General features: G+C 49.7%; 1 protein-coding gene across 2 annotated transcripts in view; it reads right to left on the bottom strand.

Moving 5' to 3' along the window:
* Positions 1–2,111: 2,111 nt before the first annotated feature.
* Positions 2,112–20,351, bottom strand: part of Arl2 (ARF like GTPase 2) — a 38,801-nt gene continuing 20,561 nt past the window's right edge. The window contains exons 1-6 of one of the 2 annotated variants that reach the window (XM_074048982.1): positions 10,793–10,809; positions 10,380–10,602; positions 6,763–6,873; positions 6,513–6,675; positions 5,121–5,201; positions 2,112–4,170 (exon numbers count right to left, since the gene is read on the bottom strand). In XM_074048982.1, coding sequence (XP_073905083.1) covers positions 4,036–4,170; positions 5,121–5,201; positions 6,513–6,675; positions 6,763–6,873; positions 10,380–10,444 — 555 coding nt within the window. In that variant the 5' untranslated portion in view covers positions 10,445–10,602; positions 10,793–10,809 and the 3' untranslated portion in view covers positions 2,112–4,035. Of the gene's footprint in view, positions 4,171–5,120; positions 5,202–6,512; positions 6,676–6,762; positions 6,874–10,379; positions 10,736–10,792; positions 10,810–20,351 lie in introns of those variants that run through there. The other variant, XM_020164931.2, reaches the window with a different exon arrangement.

Here is a 20,351-nt window from a genome sequence, read left to right as displayed (position 1 = left end):
TGAATTTCCCTTAACTACCCAAGCCTCAGTTTCTAATCTCTAGAATAGGGTTGCTTATGGTAGAATCCACTCAAGTGGAACCTTTTGGCCGTGGGTTTGGCCTCTAGGTATGTGAAACCTAGCACCATTTCAAAGCCAAAATGGGAAAGGAAGGCATATCAACATCATTGTCACAGAATAACGTATACTGGAGCAATTCTACCACCACCAGCAATCCCATCTACAGTTGTGAGGGGATGGATAAAATAGTCATTGAAAAGTTGGAGGAGGCTGCAGAGATGGGAAAGGAATCCTTCATTGTACCCGGGGCTTGGATAACAGAAAGTGAATGGTGAGCCTGGTATCAATGCTGACACGTCTCTGTGAAAATTTGAGTCCAGCAAATATTATCATTGATGCTCCAGGATGCTGAGACTTTATAAAAACCCTGGTTTAGGCACATCTCGTGCTCACTGCTGTCCTGATTGGTGTTGCTGGAGTTGGTGAATTTGAGACTGGGAAGATAAGTGAGGACACACTCCTGGCTTATGCACTGGTTGTGAAGTAACTGACTGTAGTTGTTAACAGAATGAATTCCACTAAGCCGCCCTACAGAGGATCAGGAGGGAATTGGGTAAGGAACTCAATGTTGCTGGGTGTTCCAGATACTCAAGGAGGTGGTTGGGAGGATGGAAGTCTGAGGCCAGTCTGGACAAAAAGTTCTGGCGATCCCATCTCAACAAATAAAAGCTGGGTGTGTGGTGGTTCTTGCCAGTCATCCCAGCTACATGGAAAATAAAAATAGAAGGATCGTGGTCTAGACCAGCCTGGCATAACGAGAGACCCGAGTAAAAAAAAATAACTAAAGCAAAAAGGACCGGGCATGGCTCAAACAGTAGCTTGCCTAGCAACTGCAAGGCCCTGAGTTCAAAACCCAGTATGGCCAAAAAAGAAAAAAACAAAAGAGAAGGTGTCAGCATTAGAATTTGCTACAACTGGGTTAGAATGGTGACAACACAATACTTCATGTCTTAATTCAAGGGATGGAAAGTCACCTGTAAAGTGAAAGTGCTGTATGGTGCTCTGGAACTCCTCCACACATCTACAAGTGGGTGGTCCTTATGCTATTGTCCCTGTGGGCCAAGTGGGGACCAATGTGACAAACCCAGCATGGTGGTCACATTTGCTACGTTACCACTGATGTAAAAATCTATTGAAAGGGCGGAAGGCTTGGCTCAAGAGGTAGAGCAGCTGCCTAGGAAGGGTGAAGTCCTGAGTTCAAATCCTAATACCTTAAAAAAACACCAAATAAGTAACAGAATTTGTTGAAAAGCACCATGAAGTCACCAGGCTTAAATGCCATAGCATGGGTGACTAGTGTGTGGAGTGGCAGCTCTTGTTCCTGGAATTCAGAGGTCTAAGTGCTGAACTACGGGCTCCAGGAAGAAACAAAGACCCCAGAACCAGACTCTTGAGCTCTGAAATGCAGTAGTTCACCGACTGGCCTCCTCCCAAGACCCCGTCAGCAGCATTTATGCTCTCCAAGGTTAAGGATGCCAGCAGTGCTGTGGGTCCCTCCCTCTTCAAGCCCTTTTGCATCTATAGCAGCGTAGGCCCCGGCTTTCTGTAGGTCTCCAGCTGCAGCAGCCATGTCACAGGAGGAGCCACTAGAAGGTAGGGATGCTGCTGTCTGCCCCATGTCCCCTGGGGCTGCTTGACAGGGCTCTCCACTCACAGAAATCTGTGATGAGCTGTTTTCTTCCTGGTCTCTAACCATGAATAACATACCTTCTCCATCAAAGGCGTGGCTTGCTGAGGACCCAGGAGGACTTGACACTGGGGTGACCAGCTGGGATCAGTGGATTCCTGAGTTCCCATTGGCTGAATTTGCTCAGATAATAATCAGAGTTGACCCTTATACACTGCTTATGATACACAAGAAGCCAACCCATCTGGTCCTCATTTCAACCTCAGGCAGCAGCATTAGCCTTCCCTACATGGGGAAACCAAGGGACAGCCAAGTCAGGTGACATGATCAGCACTAGGGAGTGTGTGGGAGAGCCACCCCCCCCCCAATGGAGAAAAGGCTCTATTCTGCTGCCATCCTGTAAAGCCAACGACCTGGGACACAGTGACAGGAGAAGAGTTTTATTAATATCGAGCCAGCTTGGAGGATGGTGGGTCAGACGCCCTTGCCATTTGCCCTAAGCATGAGCCTCAGATGTGGTTTTTGCAAGGAAAGGAATGCAGCTCCCAGACGTGGGCCCAGGGTTGGTTATTAATCTTGCTTTGGTGAAGGTCAGTGACCATGTCGACCATGTAAATCTAAAAGAAAACATAAATGATCAAAACAAGCCTGTTGATCTGTCTGGTTTGGGTTTTGTTATGGCCGATTCCTGCTCCATGCAAGAGGAACACCAACACTCCAGCGTGACTGTGTATGCCTGGAATCCCAGCACTGGGGAAGCTAAGGCAGGAGGAAGGAAGTTTGAGGACAGCCTGGGCTACATAGTGAGACCCTATTTTCAAAAGCCAAAAAACAAAACAAAAAAAGGAAAAGAAAGCAAAACTTAGTCTTGGGAGACATTTAACTCAAGTTTCTTGGAATGTTCTTCTTTCACCCCTTAGGCAGCCTCACTCAGTCTGTCCTGTAAGGACAGGGTGGGGGTATAGCTTGTTCACACATCTGGTTCCTTCTTCCCCTAGCTGAACTTAAGTCTTGCCCCCTCAGGGAAGGGTCCAAGGGTGGCTGGGAAGTGGGGTGGTTCGCCTGGCAGGGGTGAGGCTGGGCATGGAGGGAAGGGGTCCTATGTGTTCTGCTTTTGCTAACAGCATCCAATTTCCCCTCGGGAAACTGCCCTTCTGCCCTAGGACAGCCCAGCAGGCCTGCAGCAAGCCCTCACCAAGAGGAAAGCAGGGTTCAGGCTGGGCTGGGCAGGCTTCTGACCCTGGCATTTGGAGTGCAGATGACAACTGAAGATGGTTAGGTCCATGTTTTCACAGGAGGCAGCAGGATGGAATGTGCTGGGTTCAAATCCCAGCTCCCTGCTTCCTGGCTGGGAGGGTTGGTGAGGCTCATTTAGCCTCCTGAGAGCTCTGCTGGAATGGATGGGGATGCTGGACAGGGATGCTAAGCATACATTGAGCAGTGCTGTCCTTACCTGCACTGGGCCCCAGGAGTGCGTGCAACAGAACCCTGACCTGCACAGCTAGCAGTCACTAAGGCCCGAAGACACCTGTCAGTCTGACTGCCCGACTGAGGTCCTAGGTGGCCCTGCTTCAGTGCTCTGTAGCCTTCAGGGAAGGCCCCATGTAGCCACCCTCCTCCATCTCCCTGCATGCCCCTCTCCATTTCCCAAGAGCCCTGGCATTTCATTTTTCTGTTGTATGACACTGCCTGAGTCACGGTCTCCTACAGCTGTGCAGGTTGTCCACCGCACAAGGGGTCCCAGCTGCAGTGGCGAATTGGGGGTTGAATTTCAGCCCATGTTCCATTTGATGATCTATGGCCCTGGTCTGGGGCCATGTCCCTTTTTCTAACTCACACCTTTGAGGGCAACAATTACTCTGGTGAACTGGCTCTCCTTCTTCTACCCAGAACCCTTATTTCTACTCATTTCATTTCCAGCTTTGTTGTCACCTCCTTTGGGAAGCCCACCTGGACTCCTGCAGATGGAATCATCTATAGCCCTGTGCTGGGCTGAACTCTCTGCTCCTGTCTGTGCCCTGCTGGATTCTGGGCTCCAGGTGGGTTCTAAAGGTGGTGACAAATGGCTCAGCCAGGAACCGGGCAAGGAGTGCTTTATTCTCACCACTGAGCAGAGGATGCAGCCCTGGGCCTCAGTAGCAGCAGGCAGCCCCTCTGGGCCCAGCTCTGTCCTCTTGGCACAGCTGGGAGCCAGGGTGAAGGCTGGGACAGCCCTCTGCCCGGGAAAGCAGCAGGGGGCAGTGGTAGCAGCAGCAGGTCATAGTGGGTGGGGGCGGGGGAGGAGTGTTAGTCTGGCTAGCTGACAGGTCTGGGGGCCTGGCCTGTGAGCTGGGGGACATCGCAGTGGTTCAATCGATGGTGAAGATGCGACTGGAAATGTCGTCCAGGAGCCAGTCGATGCCGGGCAGCAGGTCCTCCCCCGTGAAGGCGCTGCAGCCCTGGATGCGCCAGTGGTGTGTGCGGATGGAGGCCAGGTCCAGTGCCTGGGGGACAGAAAGCGCTGGTGGGGCTGGTGACCACAGCCCTGGCCCTGGAGAGGGTATATCACCCCGGGGCACCTGGGCTGTCTGTAGCTCTGTGCCAGCAGCACCCCTCAGTGATATAAAAGCAGCATGGGAAGCCAGGTGCTGGAGTCTCACACCTTAATCTCAGCTACCCAGGAGGTAGAGAGCAGAAGTATCTCAGTTCAAAGCCAGCCCAGGCAAACAGTTTACGGGCAAATAGTTCACAAGACCCTGTCTTGGAAAAACTCTCCACAAAAAAGGGCTGGTGGAGTGGCTCCAGGTGTAGATCCTGAGTTCCTACCCCAGTACCGCAAAAAAAAAAAAAAAGCAGCATGGACCCAGGCACTGAGTGGGGACCCCACCTAAGTCATCTCATCTGCTCCTCCCAAGGCCCCGTGAATCAAAGACTGTGTTGGCCATTTACCAAGGAGGAAACCAAAGCTCAGAGAGGTTAAGCAACCTGCCACAGCCAGTAAGTGGCAGAACCAAGAGTCTAACCCTGCTGTTTCTCATTTTGCTATCTGAGGAAGAGAATAACAGTTAAGGTGCAGGCTCCAGGGCCAGATAGGCCTGGGTTTAAATCCTGGCTTCTCTAGCTATTGGCTGGCTGTATGGTGTGGGCAAGTTATCTAAGTTCTCTGAGCCTGCTGCATTGTCTGTACAATGATGGTAGTTCCCACTTCATGAGGTTGACAGAATGAAATGAGTTAGTCTGTGCAAAGAGCAGCACAGTGGGAAGCACTCGCTGCACACTGGCCCTGTGTCCCGTGGAAAATTCTACTGCAGCTCTCCTGTCCCCAAATTGTGGCTCACCACTACCCCTCATTAATTACTGGCTGTCTGGTGCCCCGCATGGGTCCTGCCACACAGCAGGGGTTAATAAATGCTATTAAAATAATTAACAAACATTGCCCTGGGCCCGGACTCACCTCCTGAATGGCACTGGAGGACAGAGCTCCAGGCAGGTCCTGCTTGTTGGCAAAGATGAGGAGGGTTGCTCCAGCCAGGCGCTAGGAGAGAGAAGGTGGAAGGTGGGGCTCAAAAGATAGCTTGACCCTCCCCTGCTGACCCGAAGCATCTGGGGTCCAAAGATCAGCTTGTAGGATCAGGGCAAGGCCTGTGGTGGGAGAGGCCCAGGTGGGACAGGGCACAGGGGACAGAGCCACAGAGGCCTGCCCATCTGAGCTAGGCCTGATTTCAGGTTCCAGCCAGCCACCACCAGTGGGCACCTCTCTCCTCCCTGCTTCCATTTTCTCTTCCATAATCAGGGAAAGAGTGCTGGACAAGATGGTCCCCAAGCCCTCTGTGTGCACAGGGAACGTGAGTGTCCTAGAAGCCTGTCCCGGGGTCTGCTGGGAATGCTGCCCTTCCCTCTTCCAAGTTTACAGAGCCCTTTAATTGTTCACTCCAGGCAGGCTTCACTGTCTGCCTGATTATTCCCTATTTGCAACTAGGATCCCACCATGTGGGTACATGGATCTGACCCTTGGGGCCTCCACACCAGGCCTGGACTCAGCATGACACCCCTGGCAGGGGCTGCTATTATACCAGGTGACACTTGTCCCTGTGTGCCTAGTACAGTCCCATTTAGCCTATGGTCCCTGCATAGTTATTCACAGCACTCAAAAATGTCATGGTTTTCAACTAAATGCAATATTGTAATGTGAACCAAATCCCAGGACAAAGCACATTAGTGAAAAAAAACAGTAAAATCCAAATAAAACTTAAGAATTAAGATAGAAGTAATTCCCCAATGTTAATTTCTTAGGCTGAGGCAGAAGGATTGAGAGTTCAAGGCCAGCCTGGGCTATATAGTAAGACCTTATTTCCAAAAACAAAACAAAACAAAAAATAAAGAGTGTTTTGGCCCAGACAATAAATTGAGATCAGGGCTGCAGGAGTGGCTTAGCAAGCATGAGGCCCTATGTTCAAAAAAAAAAGAGAGAGACCAACCTAATTAATAATCCCCATAATAGGGATGTGGAATGGAGACTCAGAGAGGTTAAGTGCCTTCCTGAGGTCACACAGCAGTCATACCCCAGAGCCAGGTTCCATTGCCTCCCAGAGCTTTGAATACTGGCCTTAGCTCCCTAACGCCAGTGGTCTGTTATTATTTCCATTTCAAGCTGTGCAAACTGAAGCTCAGGATGGCAGAGCAGTGAAACCCAAGGACATGAACACAGGTGCCATTCCATGCCATGTTTTCTGCCTGTGGCACTGTGGCCCAGTGAAGGAACGGACACTGCTCTAGGTGCCCTTGGGTGGGTATCACCCACACATGCGCCAGGTGTCAGGCCCAGCCCCCCACGAGCCCAGTGTACCTCCTCCACCAGCAGGCTCTGGAGTTCCCGTCTGCAGTCCTGCATGCGCTGGCGGTCTGCGCTGTCCACCACCCAGATGAGGCCGTCGGTGCTCTCAAAGTAGTTCCGCCAATAGGAGCGCAGGGACTTCTGGCCGCCCACGTCCCAGATATTCAGCTTGAATCTGGGGGTGTGTGGGAGGCAGTTAAGAGTCAGCTGCCCCATGCCCACTTCTCCACCCCAGGCCAGGCCACTCAGAGACCCCCCTCACCCTCGGTGCTCCAGGGTCTTGATGTTGAAGCCCAGCGTCGGAGAGATGGTGTCTACGTCTTCCCCATTGAACTTTTTGAGGATGGTTGTTTTGCCAGCATTGTCCAGGCCACTGGGGAGCCGGGTTAAGGAGTCCCTGTGCTGTGCTGGTGGTGACTACAGGACGCCTCTCTTAAGGGTAATAATTGCCCACCATGTATTAAAATGAGTTGAGCACATGCTAGGCACATAAAGGCCCCTGATAAACATGGAAAGATCAAAATAATGATTTTATCATCTCTGACAAAGCAACTTAATTCATGAGTGCATATTGGCTGAACATCTACAATGTACCAGCCCTCTTTGGATGCTAAAGGACACAGTTCTTGCCCTTACCAAGCTTATGCTTTTTTGTTTGGGTGTTTTGTTTTTATGGTGAGACTGATAAAGTGCAAACATAAGAAAACATGGTATTGCCAATCATGGAGACAGGGACAAACGCAGGGCAAGGTTCCTAGAGTTGCATCTGTGCGAGGAGGGGCTTTCAGCTCAGGCAGCAGGGAAGGCTCACCAGGTGTCTTGAGCTGAGGCCTAAAACACAAGGACCCTGCTTTTTTTTTTTTGTGGTACTGGGCCTCACACTTGCTAGTCAGGTGCTCTACCACTTGAGTCACTCAACCAGCTCTTTTTTTGTGATGTTTTTTTTCAAGATAGGGTCTCGAGAACTATTTGCCCGAGGTTGGCATCAAACTGCAAACCTCCTAATCTTTGCTTCTTGAGTAGCTAGGATAACAGGTGTGAGCCATTAGTGCCCAGTGTGCTTTTTAAAGGGAAGAGCAAATATCTGGAATTGGCAGCCACTTTCATGCTTCTGTAATGTTCCACACCCTCTGCTGCAGAAAGCAAACCAGTGAGTGAGCGCACCAGTGGGTAAGAAACACCTCTTCTTCCAACACTTAGGGGGCCTGCAGCTTTGTGGAGGGGAGAGGGGCAGGTCCTGCACGTAGTAAGTAGCTTTTTCTGATCACCTGGCCTGGGGCAGTGACTCATACCTGAGATGGGGCAAAGGGAGTACCACTCCTGAGGTCCAAGCCTTAGACCTTGAACACTGGCTGCCACTTATCCTTGCCCCCCTAACACCATCCAACCATGCGGCCTTCTCTCCTGGGTGATCCCCACCAGCTGACAAACTGGTATCCCTCACATGCAGCAACAAACCCTCTCCTGGACCTTCTCCCCCGTCCAAGGATTCATTGCACCTCCTCACAACACTTGTTCACACTCAGTCAAGTCAAAGTTTGTCTTCCTGCTCTTCCTTTGTGGTACTGGGGTTTGAACTCAGGGCCTACACCTTGAGCCACTCCACCAGCCCTTTTTGTGTTGGGTATTTTTGAGATAGGGTGTCCAGAAATATTTGCTCAGGCTGACTTCAAACCACGAACCTCGTGAACTCTGTTTCCTAAGTAGCTAGGATTACAGCGTGAGTCACTGGTGTCCGGCTCCTTTTCACCTTTTTAGGAGTGCCAGGATCAAACCCAGGGCCTTGCTCCTGCTCTTTCATAAACACTCCCATCAGGCCATAGCTCCTGCTGCTTCCCAAGCCTGCTTTTGCCACGGTGAGTCCCTAAAGACCTCCCTCCTACTCTTCAGTGGCCAGGTGACCTTCAGAACTCATCTTCTGCTCCCCCACAGCACCTGCCACACCCTCATCTGGCACTGTTCCTCAACCGATGTGTTTGGACACCTGGGTCTCTTTGCCCATACCACACCCGAAGTTGAGTCCCCCAGGATTGTGGCTTCAACTACCATCTCTGTGGTGGCTGTTGGCTCCCATCCACCCACACCTCAGGATATTGGTCCCTATATCCAACAACCTACATGACATTCCAAGGCAAGGATGTCTTGCAGACACCACACATGCCAAACAGCGCTTAGGGCTGGCATCTTCCCAGGAACCTGCTCCTCCCCATTTCAGCAAGTGGTTCCTGTCCTTCTGATTGCCTTGGCCAGAAACCCAGGTGTCAGGCTTGGTTTTACTCCCTTTATCACCCTCACATTCAATCTTACAGCAATTCCTGATGGCCTACTGTCACAATGTCCCCGTTTCCATGACCTCACTATTTCCATCCTGGTCCACGCCACCAGCCTGTCTCACCTGTTTTAGTACACCAGCCTAACAAGTCTCAACTAAGGGCTGCTCCTCTGCACTTCTCACAGAAAGGGAAAGCCAAGAATTAGAAGTCCTCCTGAGGTGGCTCTGGTCACTAGGGTCACCTCTAACCCCTCTCTACAGCTACACTTCCCTCTTCAACATCCAGTTGCTGTTCTTCCTTCAGGACCTTTGCATCTGCTGCTGTTCCTTTGAAGTTTCCCCCAGACATCTACTGATTCACCCCTCACTTCAATCTCTATCCAAATTTTTTTTTTTTTTTTTTTTGCAGCACTGGGGGGTTTGAACTCAGGGCTTCATGCTTGCTAGGCAGGCACTCTTGAGCTGCCTAGACCCTTTTGTGATGTTTTTTTGAGACTTAAGAACTATTTGCCTGGGGCTGGCTTGGAGCTGCCATCCTTCTGATCTCTTGACTCTTAAATAGCTAGGATTACAGACGTGAGCCACAGGCGCCTGATCAAATGTCACTTTCTTAGTGTGACCTTCTTTGACCACCCTAAACTGTGTTCTTCTGCATCCATACTACTTATTCTACTTATTTGCTTTATCATTTTTCTTTTCCCTTGTATTGCAGACTTTCCATGAAGGCAGAGTATTATTTTGTTGTTTTACTCCAGCCTATAGGGCAGTGCCTAGTACATAGTGGACGCTCAATATTTATCAAGCGAATTATCTGTGCTTTTCTCAGAGCTCTTTAAAACGGACCCCTGGGGGTTGGGGATTTAGCTCAGTGGAAGAGCGCTTGCCTGGCAAGTGCAAGGCCCTGAGTTCGGTCCCCAGCACCAAAACAAACAAAAAAAACGGACCCCTGGGTCTTATTTTTAAGGCATAATTGTCATCTCTCCGATGTCAGGTGGTTGAGGCTGCCCCACCCGCCCAGGCACAAACAGGACGTAGAGTGCCGGCGCCAGGCTAAGGCGCTGGAAGGTCCGCGGGACCCTAAGGCCCACAAGCCTCCAGACACACGGACACGACGGGGCGGGGCAACGGACAGACAGATGGACGCGCAGCTGGCGAGTCCACACCCAACAGCTGGGGACCCAGGTGGGGCCTACACGCCCCCGGGATTCCGACCTCCAGGGCGGGGCCGGGACCCGGCACCCTCAGACAGGGGGAGATCAGAGCTGGGAGGACAGGGACCCACACTCGGGCCAGACCGACGGATGGTGATGTCCGACTGGCTTCTGAACCCCGCCATCCCTTTACAATGGGGACACCATGACCTGCGCAACGCCTCTAGGTTCACATATTTTACGTTTGGAGGGAGTGTCCTCCCCCCCCCCGCCCCAAGAGGTGGTACGGCCTCCTGCGGCCCCCGCTAGAAGGATTGGTAGGGCCGCGTGCGTGACGCACAATGGGCAGTTGGTATGGGCCGGGCACTCGCGCACCCGCGCCCGGCAGGGGGCGTCTCGCACCGCCCACCCGCGGGGGCCCAGCTACCCTCACGACTTTGGAGTCCGGAAGGATACAGCATGAGCAGACGCAGTTCTCGCTCTTTCTGCTTCATCTTCTTCAGAATGGTCAGAAGCCCCATGGTCCCGTTGCCCCCTCCCGGCCGCCGTTTCTTCTAGTCCCGGGACCCCGCTCCCTGTTCCTATTGGCTATCACGCCCACCAACAGTACCTTCTATTGGCCGATCCCTCGCTTGGTCCCGCCTTAGCTGCCACGTGACCCAGAAGTCGCCCCGCGGAGCTGCAACAATGGTCCCTTTAGCGGTCCGCGGCTTTTGCGCGGCCTACTGCGTTAACCTTTCGCTTTCCGAGGACTGAGGCTTGGGGGGACGATGGCAAAATCCTCTTTCCTTCCTCCCTAGGTCCCAAAGACCCTGCAGGAAATGGCAACCTGAAATTTCTGAGTCATATCTTGGCTGGATGGGTTGTACCTGCAAAGGGAATCTGACCCAGGATTCAGAGCCGAGATCCCCAAGCGAATATATGGCCCTGTTCCCGGAAACAGCCAAATCCTGCACATCTCGGGCCTCGGCATCACCCTAAATGATACCTTTCCCTGTAGGAGGTCGATAATGCCCCCTAGGGGCCGTTCCGAAGTATGCGGGGGCGTCTTAGGGTTGTTCCAATGACAGGATAGTCACTGACCTTTGGAGGACTAAGTGCTCTGTAATGCAGATGAACAGACCCAAACTGACCCGTCCAAGATGCCATGTTCATATTGAGAGGCATAATTCCAACCCATGTGGAGGAGGAAACTGAGGCCCAGTGGTGCTTAGCAGTGGCCGGCATATAGTAAGTGCGCAATAAATATTTGTTGTTTAATGGAATTACTCTGCCCAAGAGTTTCATTCTTTTTTTTTTTTTCTTTTTTGAAAGAATTGGGGTTTGAACTCAGGGCTTTGCGCTTGTGAAGCAGGTGCTCTACTACTTGAGCCACATCTCCAGTCCATTTTGTTCTGGTTATTTTGGAGATGGGGGTATCCCGAACTCTTCCTGGGCTGGCCTCCAACCAGGATCCTCCTGATCTCAGCCTCCCAAGGGCTAGGTTTACAGGCATGGGCCACCAGCGCCTGACTTTCTCTACTACAGTGCCCAAATCCAGAGAGAGTGAGGAAAGTGAGACCAGAGACCATCAGACTGTAAAACTCAAAAGAGAGCCTGGTCGTATTGTTAACTGCTTGCCCCAGCTCCCTACAGGTTGAGTAGTGAGCACAGAGTAACCTTTTTCTAAAGCTTGGGGCAGCGGCAACTAGAGGAAACAGCCAACTCCTGTGTAGCTGTTACGTCCTGGTGTGGAGGGTCCTTGTCTTCACAGGCTAGAGAACTGGCTCATGAGGCAGCTGAATGACTTGTGAGCCAAAGCCTGTATACCAAGTAGGATTTATTAGAGAGAAAGGAACGGCTACAGCTAGAACATGCAGCAGAGCCCAGAAACTGGTAGCTTGCTGCTCAGGTGAAGGCTGGGGCTTTTATGGATCCTTTAACTCTGGGTTTGGGTAAGGGTTAGGTGGGCTCTTTTCTTTGGCCATGGATTCAAGGGCTTTCTTAGATGAACTGGTCAGTTTGCTCCTTATTGGGGGAGGGGAAACAATCTTGAGAGCATTTTGCTCATCAGCCCTGTGGCAGATCTGTATCTCTCCTTTAGGATGCAGGATTGCAGGCCTCCATCTCCTCAGGATGCAGGAATCATAGTGCTCTCCATGGGGGATGGGATACTCACTCATTTGCAGACCCAACATAGCCATTTACATCCCACTCAGTTTTACTTCATCATCCTCCTACCTTGAGAGATCCTTTGCTTTTTGTAGATATGCTGATGGAGTCCAGAGAGTTTAAGGAGCTTGGGCAAGATTTGAACTCAGGTCTGGTTGGCAGTAAAGAGCACTGCCTTTCCAGGTGCTACTGTGGAGTTTGACTCCAGCAGAGGTCAGTGAGGACCTGTAGTTGGCCATCCTGCAGAGGGAAGCTGTTGGAAAATTAGGGCTGGAAAGGTCGGGCCCCTGAGTGGTCTCTTTGGGTGGACACCAGTTGAACTCCATGGGGCAGTTGTACACAAGGGAAGAAAGTGAGCATAACTACTGGTCAAACTCAACTAAGATCAAAATGGGGAATGCCCAGACCATAGGAGCCTGCTGCCCTGCCTCTAGGAGGCTATGCTACAGAAATTCTGCCACTGTTGGCAGAGTGGCTCAAGTGGTAGAATTAATGCCTAGCAAGCGTGAGGCCTGGACAAACATCAGTACCACAAAAATAAATTAAAAAAAAATAATAAAATTATCTTTGCCAGGTGCTGGGAGCTCAGGCTTGTAATCCTAGAGGATAATGGAGGATTACTTTGCTTTCAGAGTAGCTAGGATTACAGGCATGAGCCACCTGCATCTGGCTTGTTTCAGATATTTGTATGGATATGGGTACTCACTGTGGGACACAGTCACAAAAGTTTGACAATCACTGCAATTCAAACAACCTTGGGGAGTTAGTTTTGTGGGGAACTTGACATTATTACCTTAAGCACTTCTAGATTGTTTTCCTTTCCTACTGCCACTAGACTGAAGGACCTGTTTAAATGTCAGACTTGAAGTCTTGCCTGTCCAAGCTGTCCAAGCTTCCTAGGGGCCACATGGTAGGCTTTCCATGAATATCAACTAAACAAACCACCTCCACACTCTGTGGAAACAGAAGAGACCAGGAAGTAACTGTTTAACTTTCGGGTAATTGCCTAAAGCTAAAAGCCAGGGGGTAAAGGGGCTTTAAAGGTGAGGGTAGGGATTTATCCAGGCTGCATTTTCCTTGCCTGGTGGAAGAGACTTTCAAAACCCCTGAGAAATACCTTTAAAAGGGGACTGGGAAGAACCTATATAGAGCTGTAGTTATATATAACTGTGAATATATATAAATACAGTTTTTCCCCCTCAAGAAAGATCATGGAATTAAAATAGCCAAATCCTGACAGCTGTGAAACCTGCTTTTGAAAGGAGGACTTCTTCAGGCTAAGTGGATTTAACTTGAGGATAAAGTTCTACACGCCTTGTAAAAAGGTGTGTTTACCCAGCATGAACAATTCAGCACTATAGCTCTAATTTTGCTGGGTATGGTGGCATGTACCTGTAGCCCAGCTACTCAGGAGATTGAGGTAGGAGGAGCTCTTGAGCCAGGAGTTGGAGACCAGCCTGGGCAGCATAGCAAGATCTTGTCTCAAAAATATAAATAATTTTTTTTAGCAGTATTACATTTGAATTCAGAGTCTTATGCTTGCTAGGTAGGTGCTCTACCACTTGAGCTACACCTCCAGCTAAAAAAAATATATATATATAATAAAAACAGTACAGCTATTCCACTTCATGTGTCACCTTTATAATCATAAGGGGAAATAAAGCTTTTTGTTACCAAAAGAAAAAAAACTTAGAAGATCCTTTTAAAATTATGATTGCTAATCATTAAGTGTTAGAAGTTTACCTAAGTATTTTACTCATTTATTTTTATATCTAAATATTTATTTTTATGCTTACTCTAGAAAAATTTTCTATTTGATTCTTTTCAAATTATAATGCTTATATTAGGTTCTTAAAAATAAAGTTACAGGAGCCAGGGATAAGCTAGTTAAGTGATAGAGTGCTTGCCTAGCACAAGGCCTTGGGTTTGATCCCCAGTGCTGCCAAAATACATAAACATACAGGGTTTTTGTTGTTGTTTGCTGTACTGGGGCTTGAACCCAGAGCATTGAGCTTGCTTAAGCAGGTGCTCTACCACTTGAGCCATGACCCCAACTAAAGTTACAGTTTTAATGAGAAGAGAGGAAACCTGCTTCTTTCTCTGGTAAAAACACATCTGTGATGCAAGTCTTATTTTTCAGACCACATTAACCATAACAGAGGCACCAACCAGCACTTGGTGGCAGCATATCCAAGTATAGGTTTTGCAACTTCACACAGATCACAACACTGCCCTGGCCTGCTGTAACACTCCCCACCTTACCCCCTGTCATGTCCCTGAAGGTCTCCAGTAGCCAAGGGCAGCCAGTGCTGCTCACTGTTACGTGGGTGGGGACAACACCCAGGCCCCAGCTTGAGTGCCTTAGGTGACAAGTCAGAGTGTTCAAGCATCTTCATTACAGGTCTTAGCCCAGCTGCCTCACATGGGCGGCAGAGGAGACATCCTATCAAATTTCCAGCTGACAAAAGGAGCTGTTACTCACCCTTTGCCTGCCACCGGAGGGCGTGTGACATCCTTAGGCCTGGCTGGAACCTTAGAAGTTAGGAAGGACATGAAGCAACTTGGCATTTGAAACAGCCACATCTGTGTCCACCTCACCTGTGGCCTGTGACTCCCTCAAGAACCAGGCTGTGCTGGGCGCCTCTGGTCCCTCAGGGCCACACAGGTGACCGCTGCTGCCTCACCCTGCAACCTAAGAGGCTGGATCGCTCTTCTCCCATCCTGTCCCATCCCATCCCATCCCATCTCTCTTCACCCCTCCATAGCAGAGCCTCTGTCTGCTTGCCTGGATGTCTACAGCAGCCTCACTGAGTCTTTGCTGCTCCCCTTCCCAAGATAGAGGGACCTCTTTTTTTTTTTTTTTGGTGGTACTGGGATTTGAACTCAGGGCCTTCACCTTGAGTCACTCCACCAGCCCTATTTTTGTGATGAGTTTTTTTTTTTTTTTGAGATAGGGTCTCTTAAACTATCTGCCCAGGCTGGCTTTGAACCTTGATCCTCCTGATCTCTGCCTCCTGAGTAGCTGGGATTAAAGGTATGCACCACTGGCATCTGGCTGGGACTTCTTTTTTTTCTTCTTGACAGGTCTGAGGTTTGAACTCAGGACCTCACACTTGCTAGGCAGGTGTTCTATTCCTTAGCCACTCTGTCAGCCCTTTTTTGTGGGTATTTTCAAGATAGGAGCTCCCAAAATATTTGCCTGGGCTGGCTTTGAACATAATCCTGGTCTCTGCCTTCTGAGTAGCTAGGATTACAGGTGTGAGCCTCTGGCGCCCAGCTATAAGAACCCTTTTAACCTTTGTGTCAGATCATATCCTTCCTCTGCTCAAAGAGCCCAGGGTTATCCACGGCCTAAGAGGGCTTTCGTGAATGGTCCCCAAGGCTCCCATCCTAATGTCCTGTTCCCCCTGCCTTACCAGTCCCACCTAGGCCTAGAGGAGGCCACAATTTGCCCCCAGCCAGTACTTCCCCCCTCCTCTTCATTTCTTCACACAAATGTCCAATATCTCAAAAAATGTTTTTTATGCAAATACCTCACTGAGGTCCAGCATGATCTTAACATTTAAATATGCAATACAGTCATGCACAGTGATACGTGTCTATAATCCCAGCTACTCAGGAGGCAGAGGCAGGAGAATCATGAGTTTGAGGCCAACCTGAGCAAGGTAGTAAGACCATGTCTAAAAACAAACAAACAAACCAAAAAACTGCCAAGCACAGGTGACTCACACCTATAATTCTAGCTGTTCAGGAGGCAAAGAGCCAGGAGGATGGCAGTTTGAAACCAGCCCCAGACAACTAGTTCATAAGACCCTATCAAAAAAACCATCACAAAAAGACCATCACAAAAAGGGCTGGTGGAATGGCTCAAAGTGTTGGCCCTGAGTTCAAAACCCAGTACTACCAAATAAATAACCACCAGGTGTCAGTGACTCACATCTGTAATTCTAGCTACTTGGGAGGTTGAGATGGGGAGGATCGAGGTTCAAGTCCACCCTGGGCAAACAGCTTGTGATACCCCATTTTCACAATAACCAGAATAAAATGGACTGGACGTGTGGCTCAAGCAGTAGAGCCCCTGCTTTGCAAGCACAAAGCCCTCAGTTCAAACCCTAGTCCTACTAAAAAAAAAGAGCTGATGTAGTTAGTGACAGTGGCAAAGCACTTGGCTAGGAGGCACAAGGGCCTGGGTTCAATCCCCAGTACCACAAACAAACGAATAAAAAGAATTTGTTGCATTTACTATCTCACACATACCCTTAGAATGGAAATTCCACAGAGCAGGGATTTGGATCTTATTTATTAGTGGTTCTGGGGATGGAACCCAGGGCTGCACACATGCTAAGCACCCTCTACCATCATCAGCCTTCACCCTCAGCCTCCTTGGAATTGTTTTGAGACAGTGTTTGGCAGTGTAGCCCAAGCTGGCCTTGAACCCACAATCCTCCTGCCTCTCAATTGCTGGGATTGCAGGTGTGTACCACTACACCCTTGGAACTTTTTAACTTGGTTGTCTCCCAGCACCTTGGACAGGCCCTGCCATGAAGTTAATACTCAAGAAATCTTTGTTGCATGATAGGATGGGGCAGAGGTTTGCTAACTCTTTCTAGCTGCTCCTAAGGCTAGAAAGCAGCAGAGCTTCATCAGACTTGGGTTTATGGTTTTTTTTTTTTTCCTCTGGCACTGAGTTTTGAACTCAGGTCTTCAAGCTTACTAGGCAGATGCTCTAACCGCCTCCAGCCTTGTCAGCTTGTCAGTCTTGTTCTTAACCACCAGATTTCTCTGCTCTCCAGACCAAGACAGACCCAGGTCCTACCCTCTGGGGTCCCAGCTCCTGTATTAGGCCCAACCAGAGGGGGCATCTCCTAGTACTCCCTTTCCACAGGTGTTGGAAGGGCAAACTGAGGCCTGGGGTGGAAGACAAGAAGTGGCAGTGCCAGGAAAGGGGCCTGGGTCTCCTGCCCACAGCACCACCCTTAGTTCCTTATTCTGTCCCTTGTTTTGTAAAGTGCCCCCCTCAAGCTCTGAGGTGTCTGCTTCTCCCAAGAGACCTCAGGCTGGCCCTGTCCCCCAGCACAGCAAGAGAAGGGCCCTGAAAGATTATTGTCAATTTCCTTCATTTTACATATGAGGAAACTGAAGCCTCCATGGGGCACAAGCCTGGTGCTCATGAGCTGTAGGTAAGCCTGATTCTCCTGAGGCCCCTCCCAGCCTTTCTTCTGGATGGGACCCCACACCTGGCTTTGGGGACCCTGCTCTGGCACCTCTTGGAGGTCCCATTATCAACAGTGCACTCCTCAGTCCTTAACCTGCCTTCCTGAGGGGATCCTGTGTCCCTTGTTATCCCTGTGCCAGTGTCCCTAGGTCCTCAGCTCAGTCAATGAAGAATAGGAGCTCACTGAGGCTGCCTTCTCCTTGCACTTGCCCAAGACCTGCTTGTTGAGCCTCAGTTTCCCCAGTTGCATAATTAAGAGACTGGACAAAATCTAGAGTCCTCTGGCCATGACCAACTGCCCACCTGCCTGACCAGAGCTCTCCTGTACCTATCATGTCTGGGCCTTGTCACTGGCCACACTGGGTTGGACTTACTTTTTCTTTACCCTGCTCCAGCCCAGCCCTGATTCCAGGCCCTTGCTCCATGACCCTGGCTGGTCACCTGCTTCCTCTCAATCAGCCTGTATAGAAGCTCACCTGTCTCTAAGGATCACTGGGACACAAAAAGGAGGGGACGTGTCATTTCTGGGCTCATGATTGACCACTTTCCATGTGTGATTTCAGTCATCACAACAGCTCTAGCAAAGTGAGGGGATTGTCATTTAATACACAGGGAAACAGGCCCAGAGAAACAAGGCTAGCACTTGGGAAAATCCAGGAACTGTGGTCATGACTGCCATATCTTGCAGAACATGGGAGTGCTGGCCTTTTATTATTTAAACTCCTTGCCCATCTCAAAAAGTTTCAACTTCCCGGAAATATGTGCATGTAATGGACAGCAGAGCGTCAGAAGCACAGAGCTTCAGTGAGGCACTGCATGCTGGCACCTCCCACTGCAGAGGAATGACCATGGGGTGACTTCATAGAACTCCAAGTGAAGTCACCCAGTTCCTGGGAGGCCCAGCTATTCCCACTCTGACTACACATTAGAGTGCTGAAAGTGAAAGTCTTCCTTCCCCCCAATGCCCTGGGGAACCGCTGAGCTGCCTCAGTCCTGCCCCACATGACCCTTGGGACCTTCCTGTCCAACTTAGGCAGATGGAAAGAAATTAATAGAGTTTGGACGTAGTGTCAGAGACACACTGGGACACAAGTCCACCCCCAACCCAAGGTGACCCTGGGAAGAAATGTCCTTCTGAGCAGCACCTCATATCTGATCTGAGTCCGGGTGGGGATAGCAGCCAGAACCCACTCACCTCTCTTCAACCAGCAGCGGTCTGATGCATTGGGAATCACCTCTTCTTTACCCTGAGTCCCTGTGGTTTGGGGGAAGCTAACCTCATCCCCAGCTGCAAGATAAGCCTGGGTCCCCAGCCTTGCCAATCCAACCTCATCCCCTGGCCACAGTGACTGGTGTTGGGGATAGGCACAGGACCCAAGCCACACCCAAGGAGAGGCAAGCCTTTGTCAGAACTATCTGTAAAGCAGTGGGGGGGGGGGGGAGTTGTCTTCCTTCCTTGGTTAGTCAAGCTGATCTTTCTGGTGGTCATCTTGCTACCAGGAGCAGGCCCTGCCTGATAATATAGCCAGGCCAGAGGAGCTTTTGAGTTCTTTTTCATTAAAGAAGTATTTCGTTAATAATAATAATTAAAAAAAACCCTGAGAATGTCATCTCTTATTTTGTACCCCATTTTTTTTTTTAAGATAGAGAAGGACTGGAGATGTGGCTCAAGTGGAAGAGTGCCTGCCTCCAAATATGAAGCCCTGAGTTCAAATCCCAGTATTGCCAAAAAATAAAAAAAAGAGAAGAGTGATTTATCTCACGCCTGTAATCCTAGCTACTCAAGAGGCAGAGATCAGGAGGATTGAGATTCGAAATAGTTTACGAGACCCTATCTTAAAAAGACCCATCACAAAAAAAGGGCTCAAGGTGTAGGCCCTGAGTTTAAACCCCAGCACCCCTCCCAAAAAAAGAGTGATATATTAGAAAAGTGGAATTATACCTCGAGGGGTGAAGTGGGCAGTTTGACTATTAAGACTTACCTTTTCTCTTTCTTTCTTTGTCTCTCTCTCTCTCTCTCTCTCTCTCTCTCTCTCTCTCTCTCTCTCGTGCGCTCTCTCTCATATTGGAGTTTGAACCCAGGGCTTTGCATTTGCTAGGCAGGCACTGCACCACTACAGCCATGCCCCCAGCCCTTGATTTTATTTTTCCTTAATAAAAATAATGAAATGAACTATAAGCTTGTTGTTATGTGAATAAAAAATTAATCAGATACCTATTGAGTACTTTGTTACAAGTTCAACAAATGTTTACATGACTTACTGTGTGCCAGTCACTGTTCTAAGCTTTTTACATTTATTACTTCATCAAGTCCTTTTATTATTTTACAGAGGCATAAAGAGTTTAGTTAGGTGGTTTGACCAAAAACATCTTCCAGGGCCTGAGATAGAGCCTAACTATCTTTTAATGTCTCTCCCAAAAACCTCTTGCTCAGGAAAACCTTTCCTGACCTCCCTTAGAGGAAGTGACCTTTACAACAGGAAGTGACCTCTCCACCAGGACATGACCTCCCTAACAGGTGTGTCCCATACCCCCTTGAGTTGTAAGCTCCTCCCATCTGAGGCTTAGTTCCCAGCAGGCCCATCCATAGGCATCTCGTACCTAGTCTCAGCCCCACTAGCAGCCACCTGGCCCCTTTTTCTTTGTTACCCCATAGCTTTCTCTGTTGCCCTGAGGATGTACAAAGTGGTAGGACCTAGACCAAGAGGTGCTCACCCTCGGGCAGCTGGAGACCTGAGCATCTATCCAACCCACGGAAGTGTGGGAAGGGCTTGGCCACAGGCATCCATGCATCCTGGCTCTGCACCTCCGTTTTCTCACTGGTAAAACAAAGAGTTGGCTGGGGAGAGTCCCCCAGGACCCCAGGGCATACCCTAAAGGAGTAAGGCAGAAGATTCTTTACTCAGGAAAAACTCGGGGACCCTGGATAACAAACTGCCCGAGCTTTAATTCGTTTCTTCACTAACCTTGCATCAATTATGTGAAGGCAGTGTTTGGCTCACAGGGCTGCTGGACAAACACAGGCCCCTCCAAGCTGGGTGTGGAGAAAGGACTGAGGGCTT

This window comes from Castor canadensis, chromosome 1 (genome assembly GCF_047511655.1).
Source record: "Castor canadensis chromosome 1, mCasCan1.hap1v2, whole genome shotgun sequence".
In the NCBI taxonomy this organism is placed as follows: domain Eukaryota; kingdom Metazoa; phylum Chordata; class Mammalia; order Rodentia; family Castoridae; genus Castor; species Castor canadensis.
This window is presented reverse-complemented; position numbering and strand designations above follow the sequence as displayed.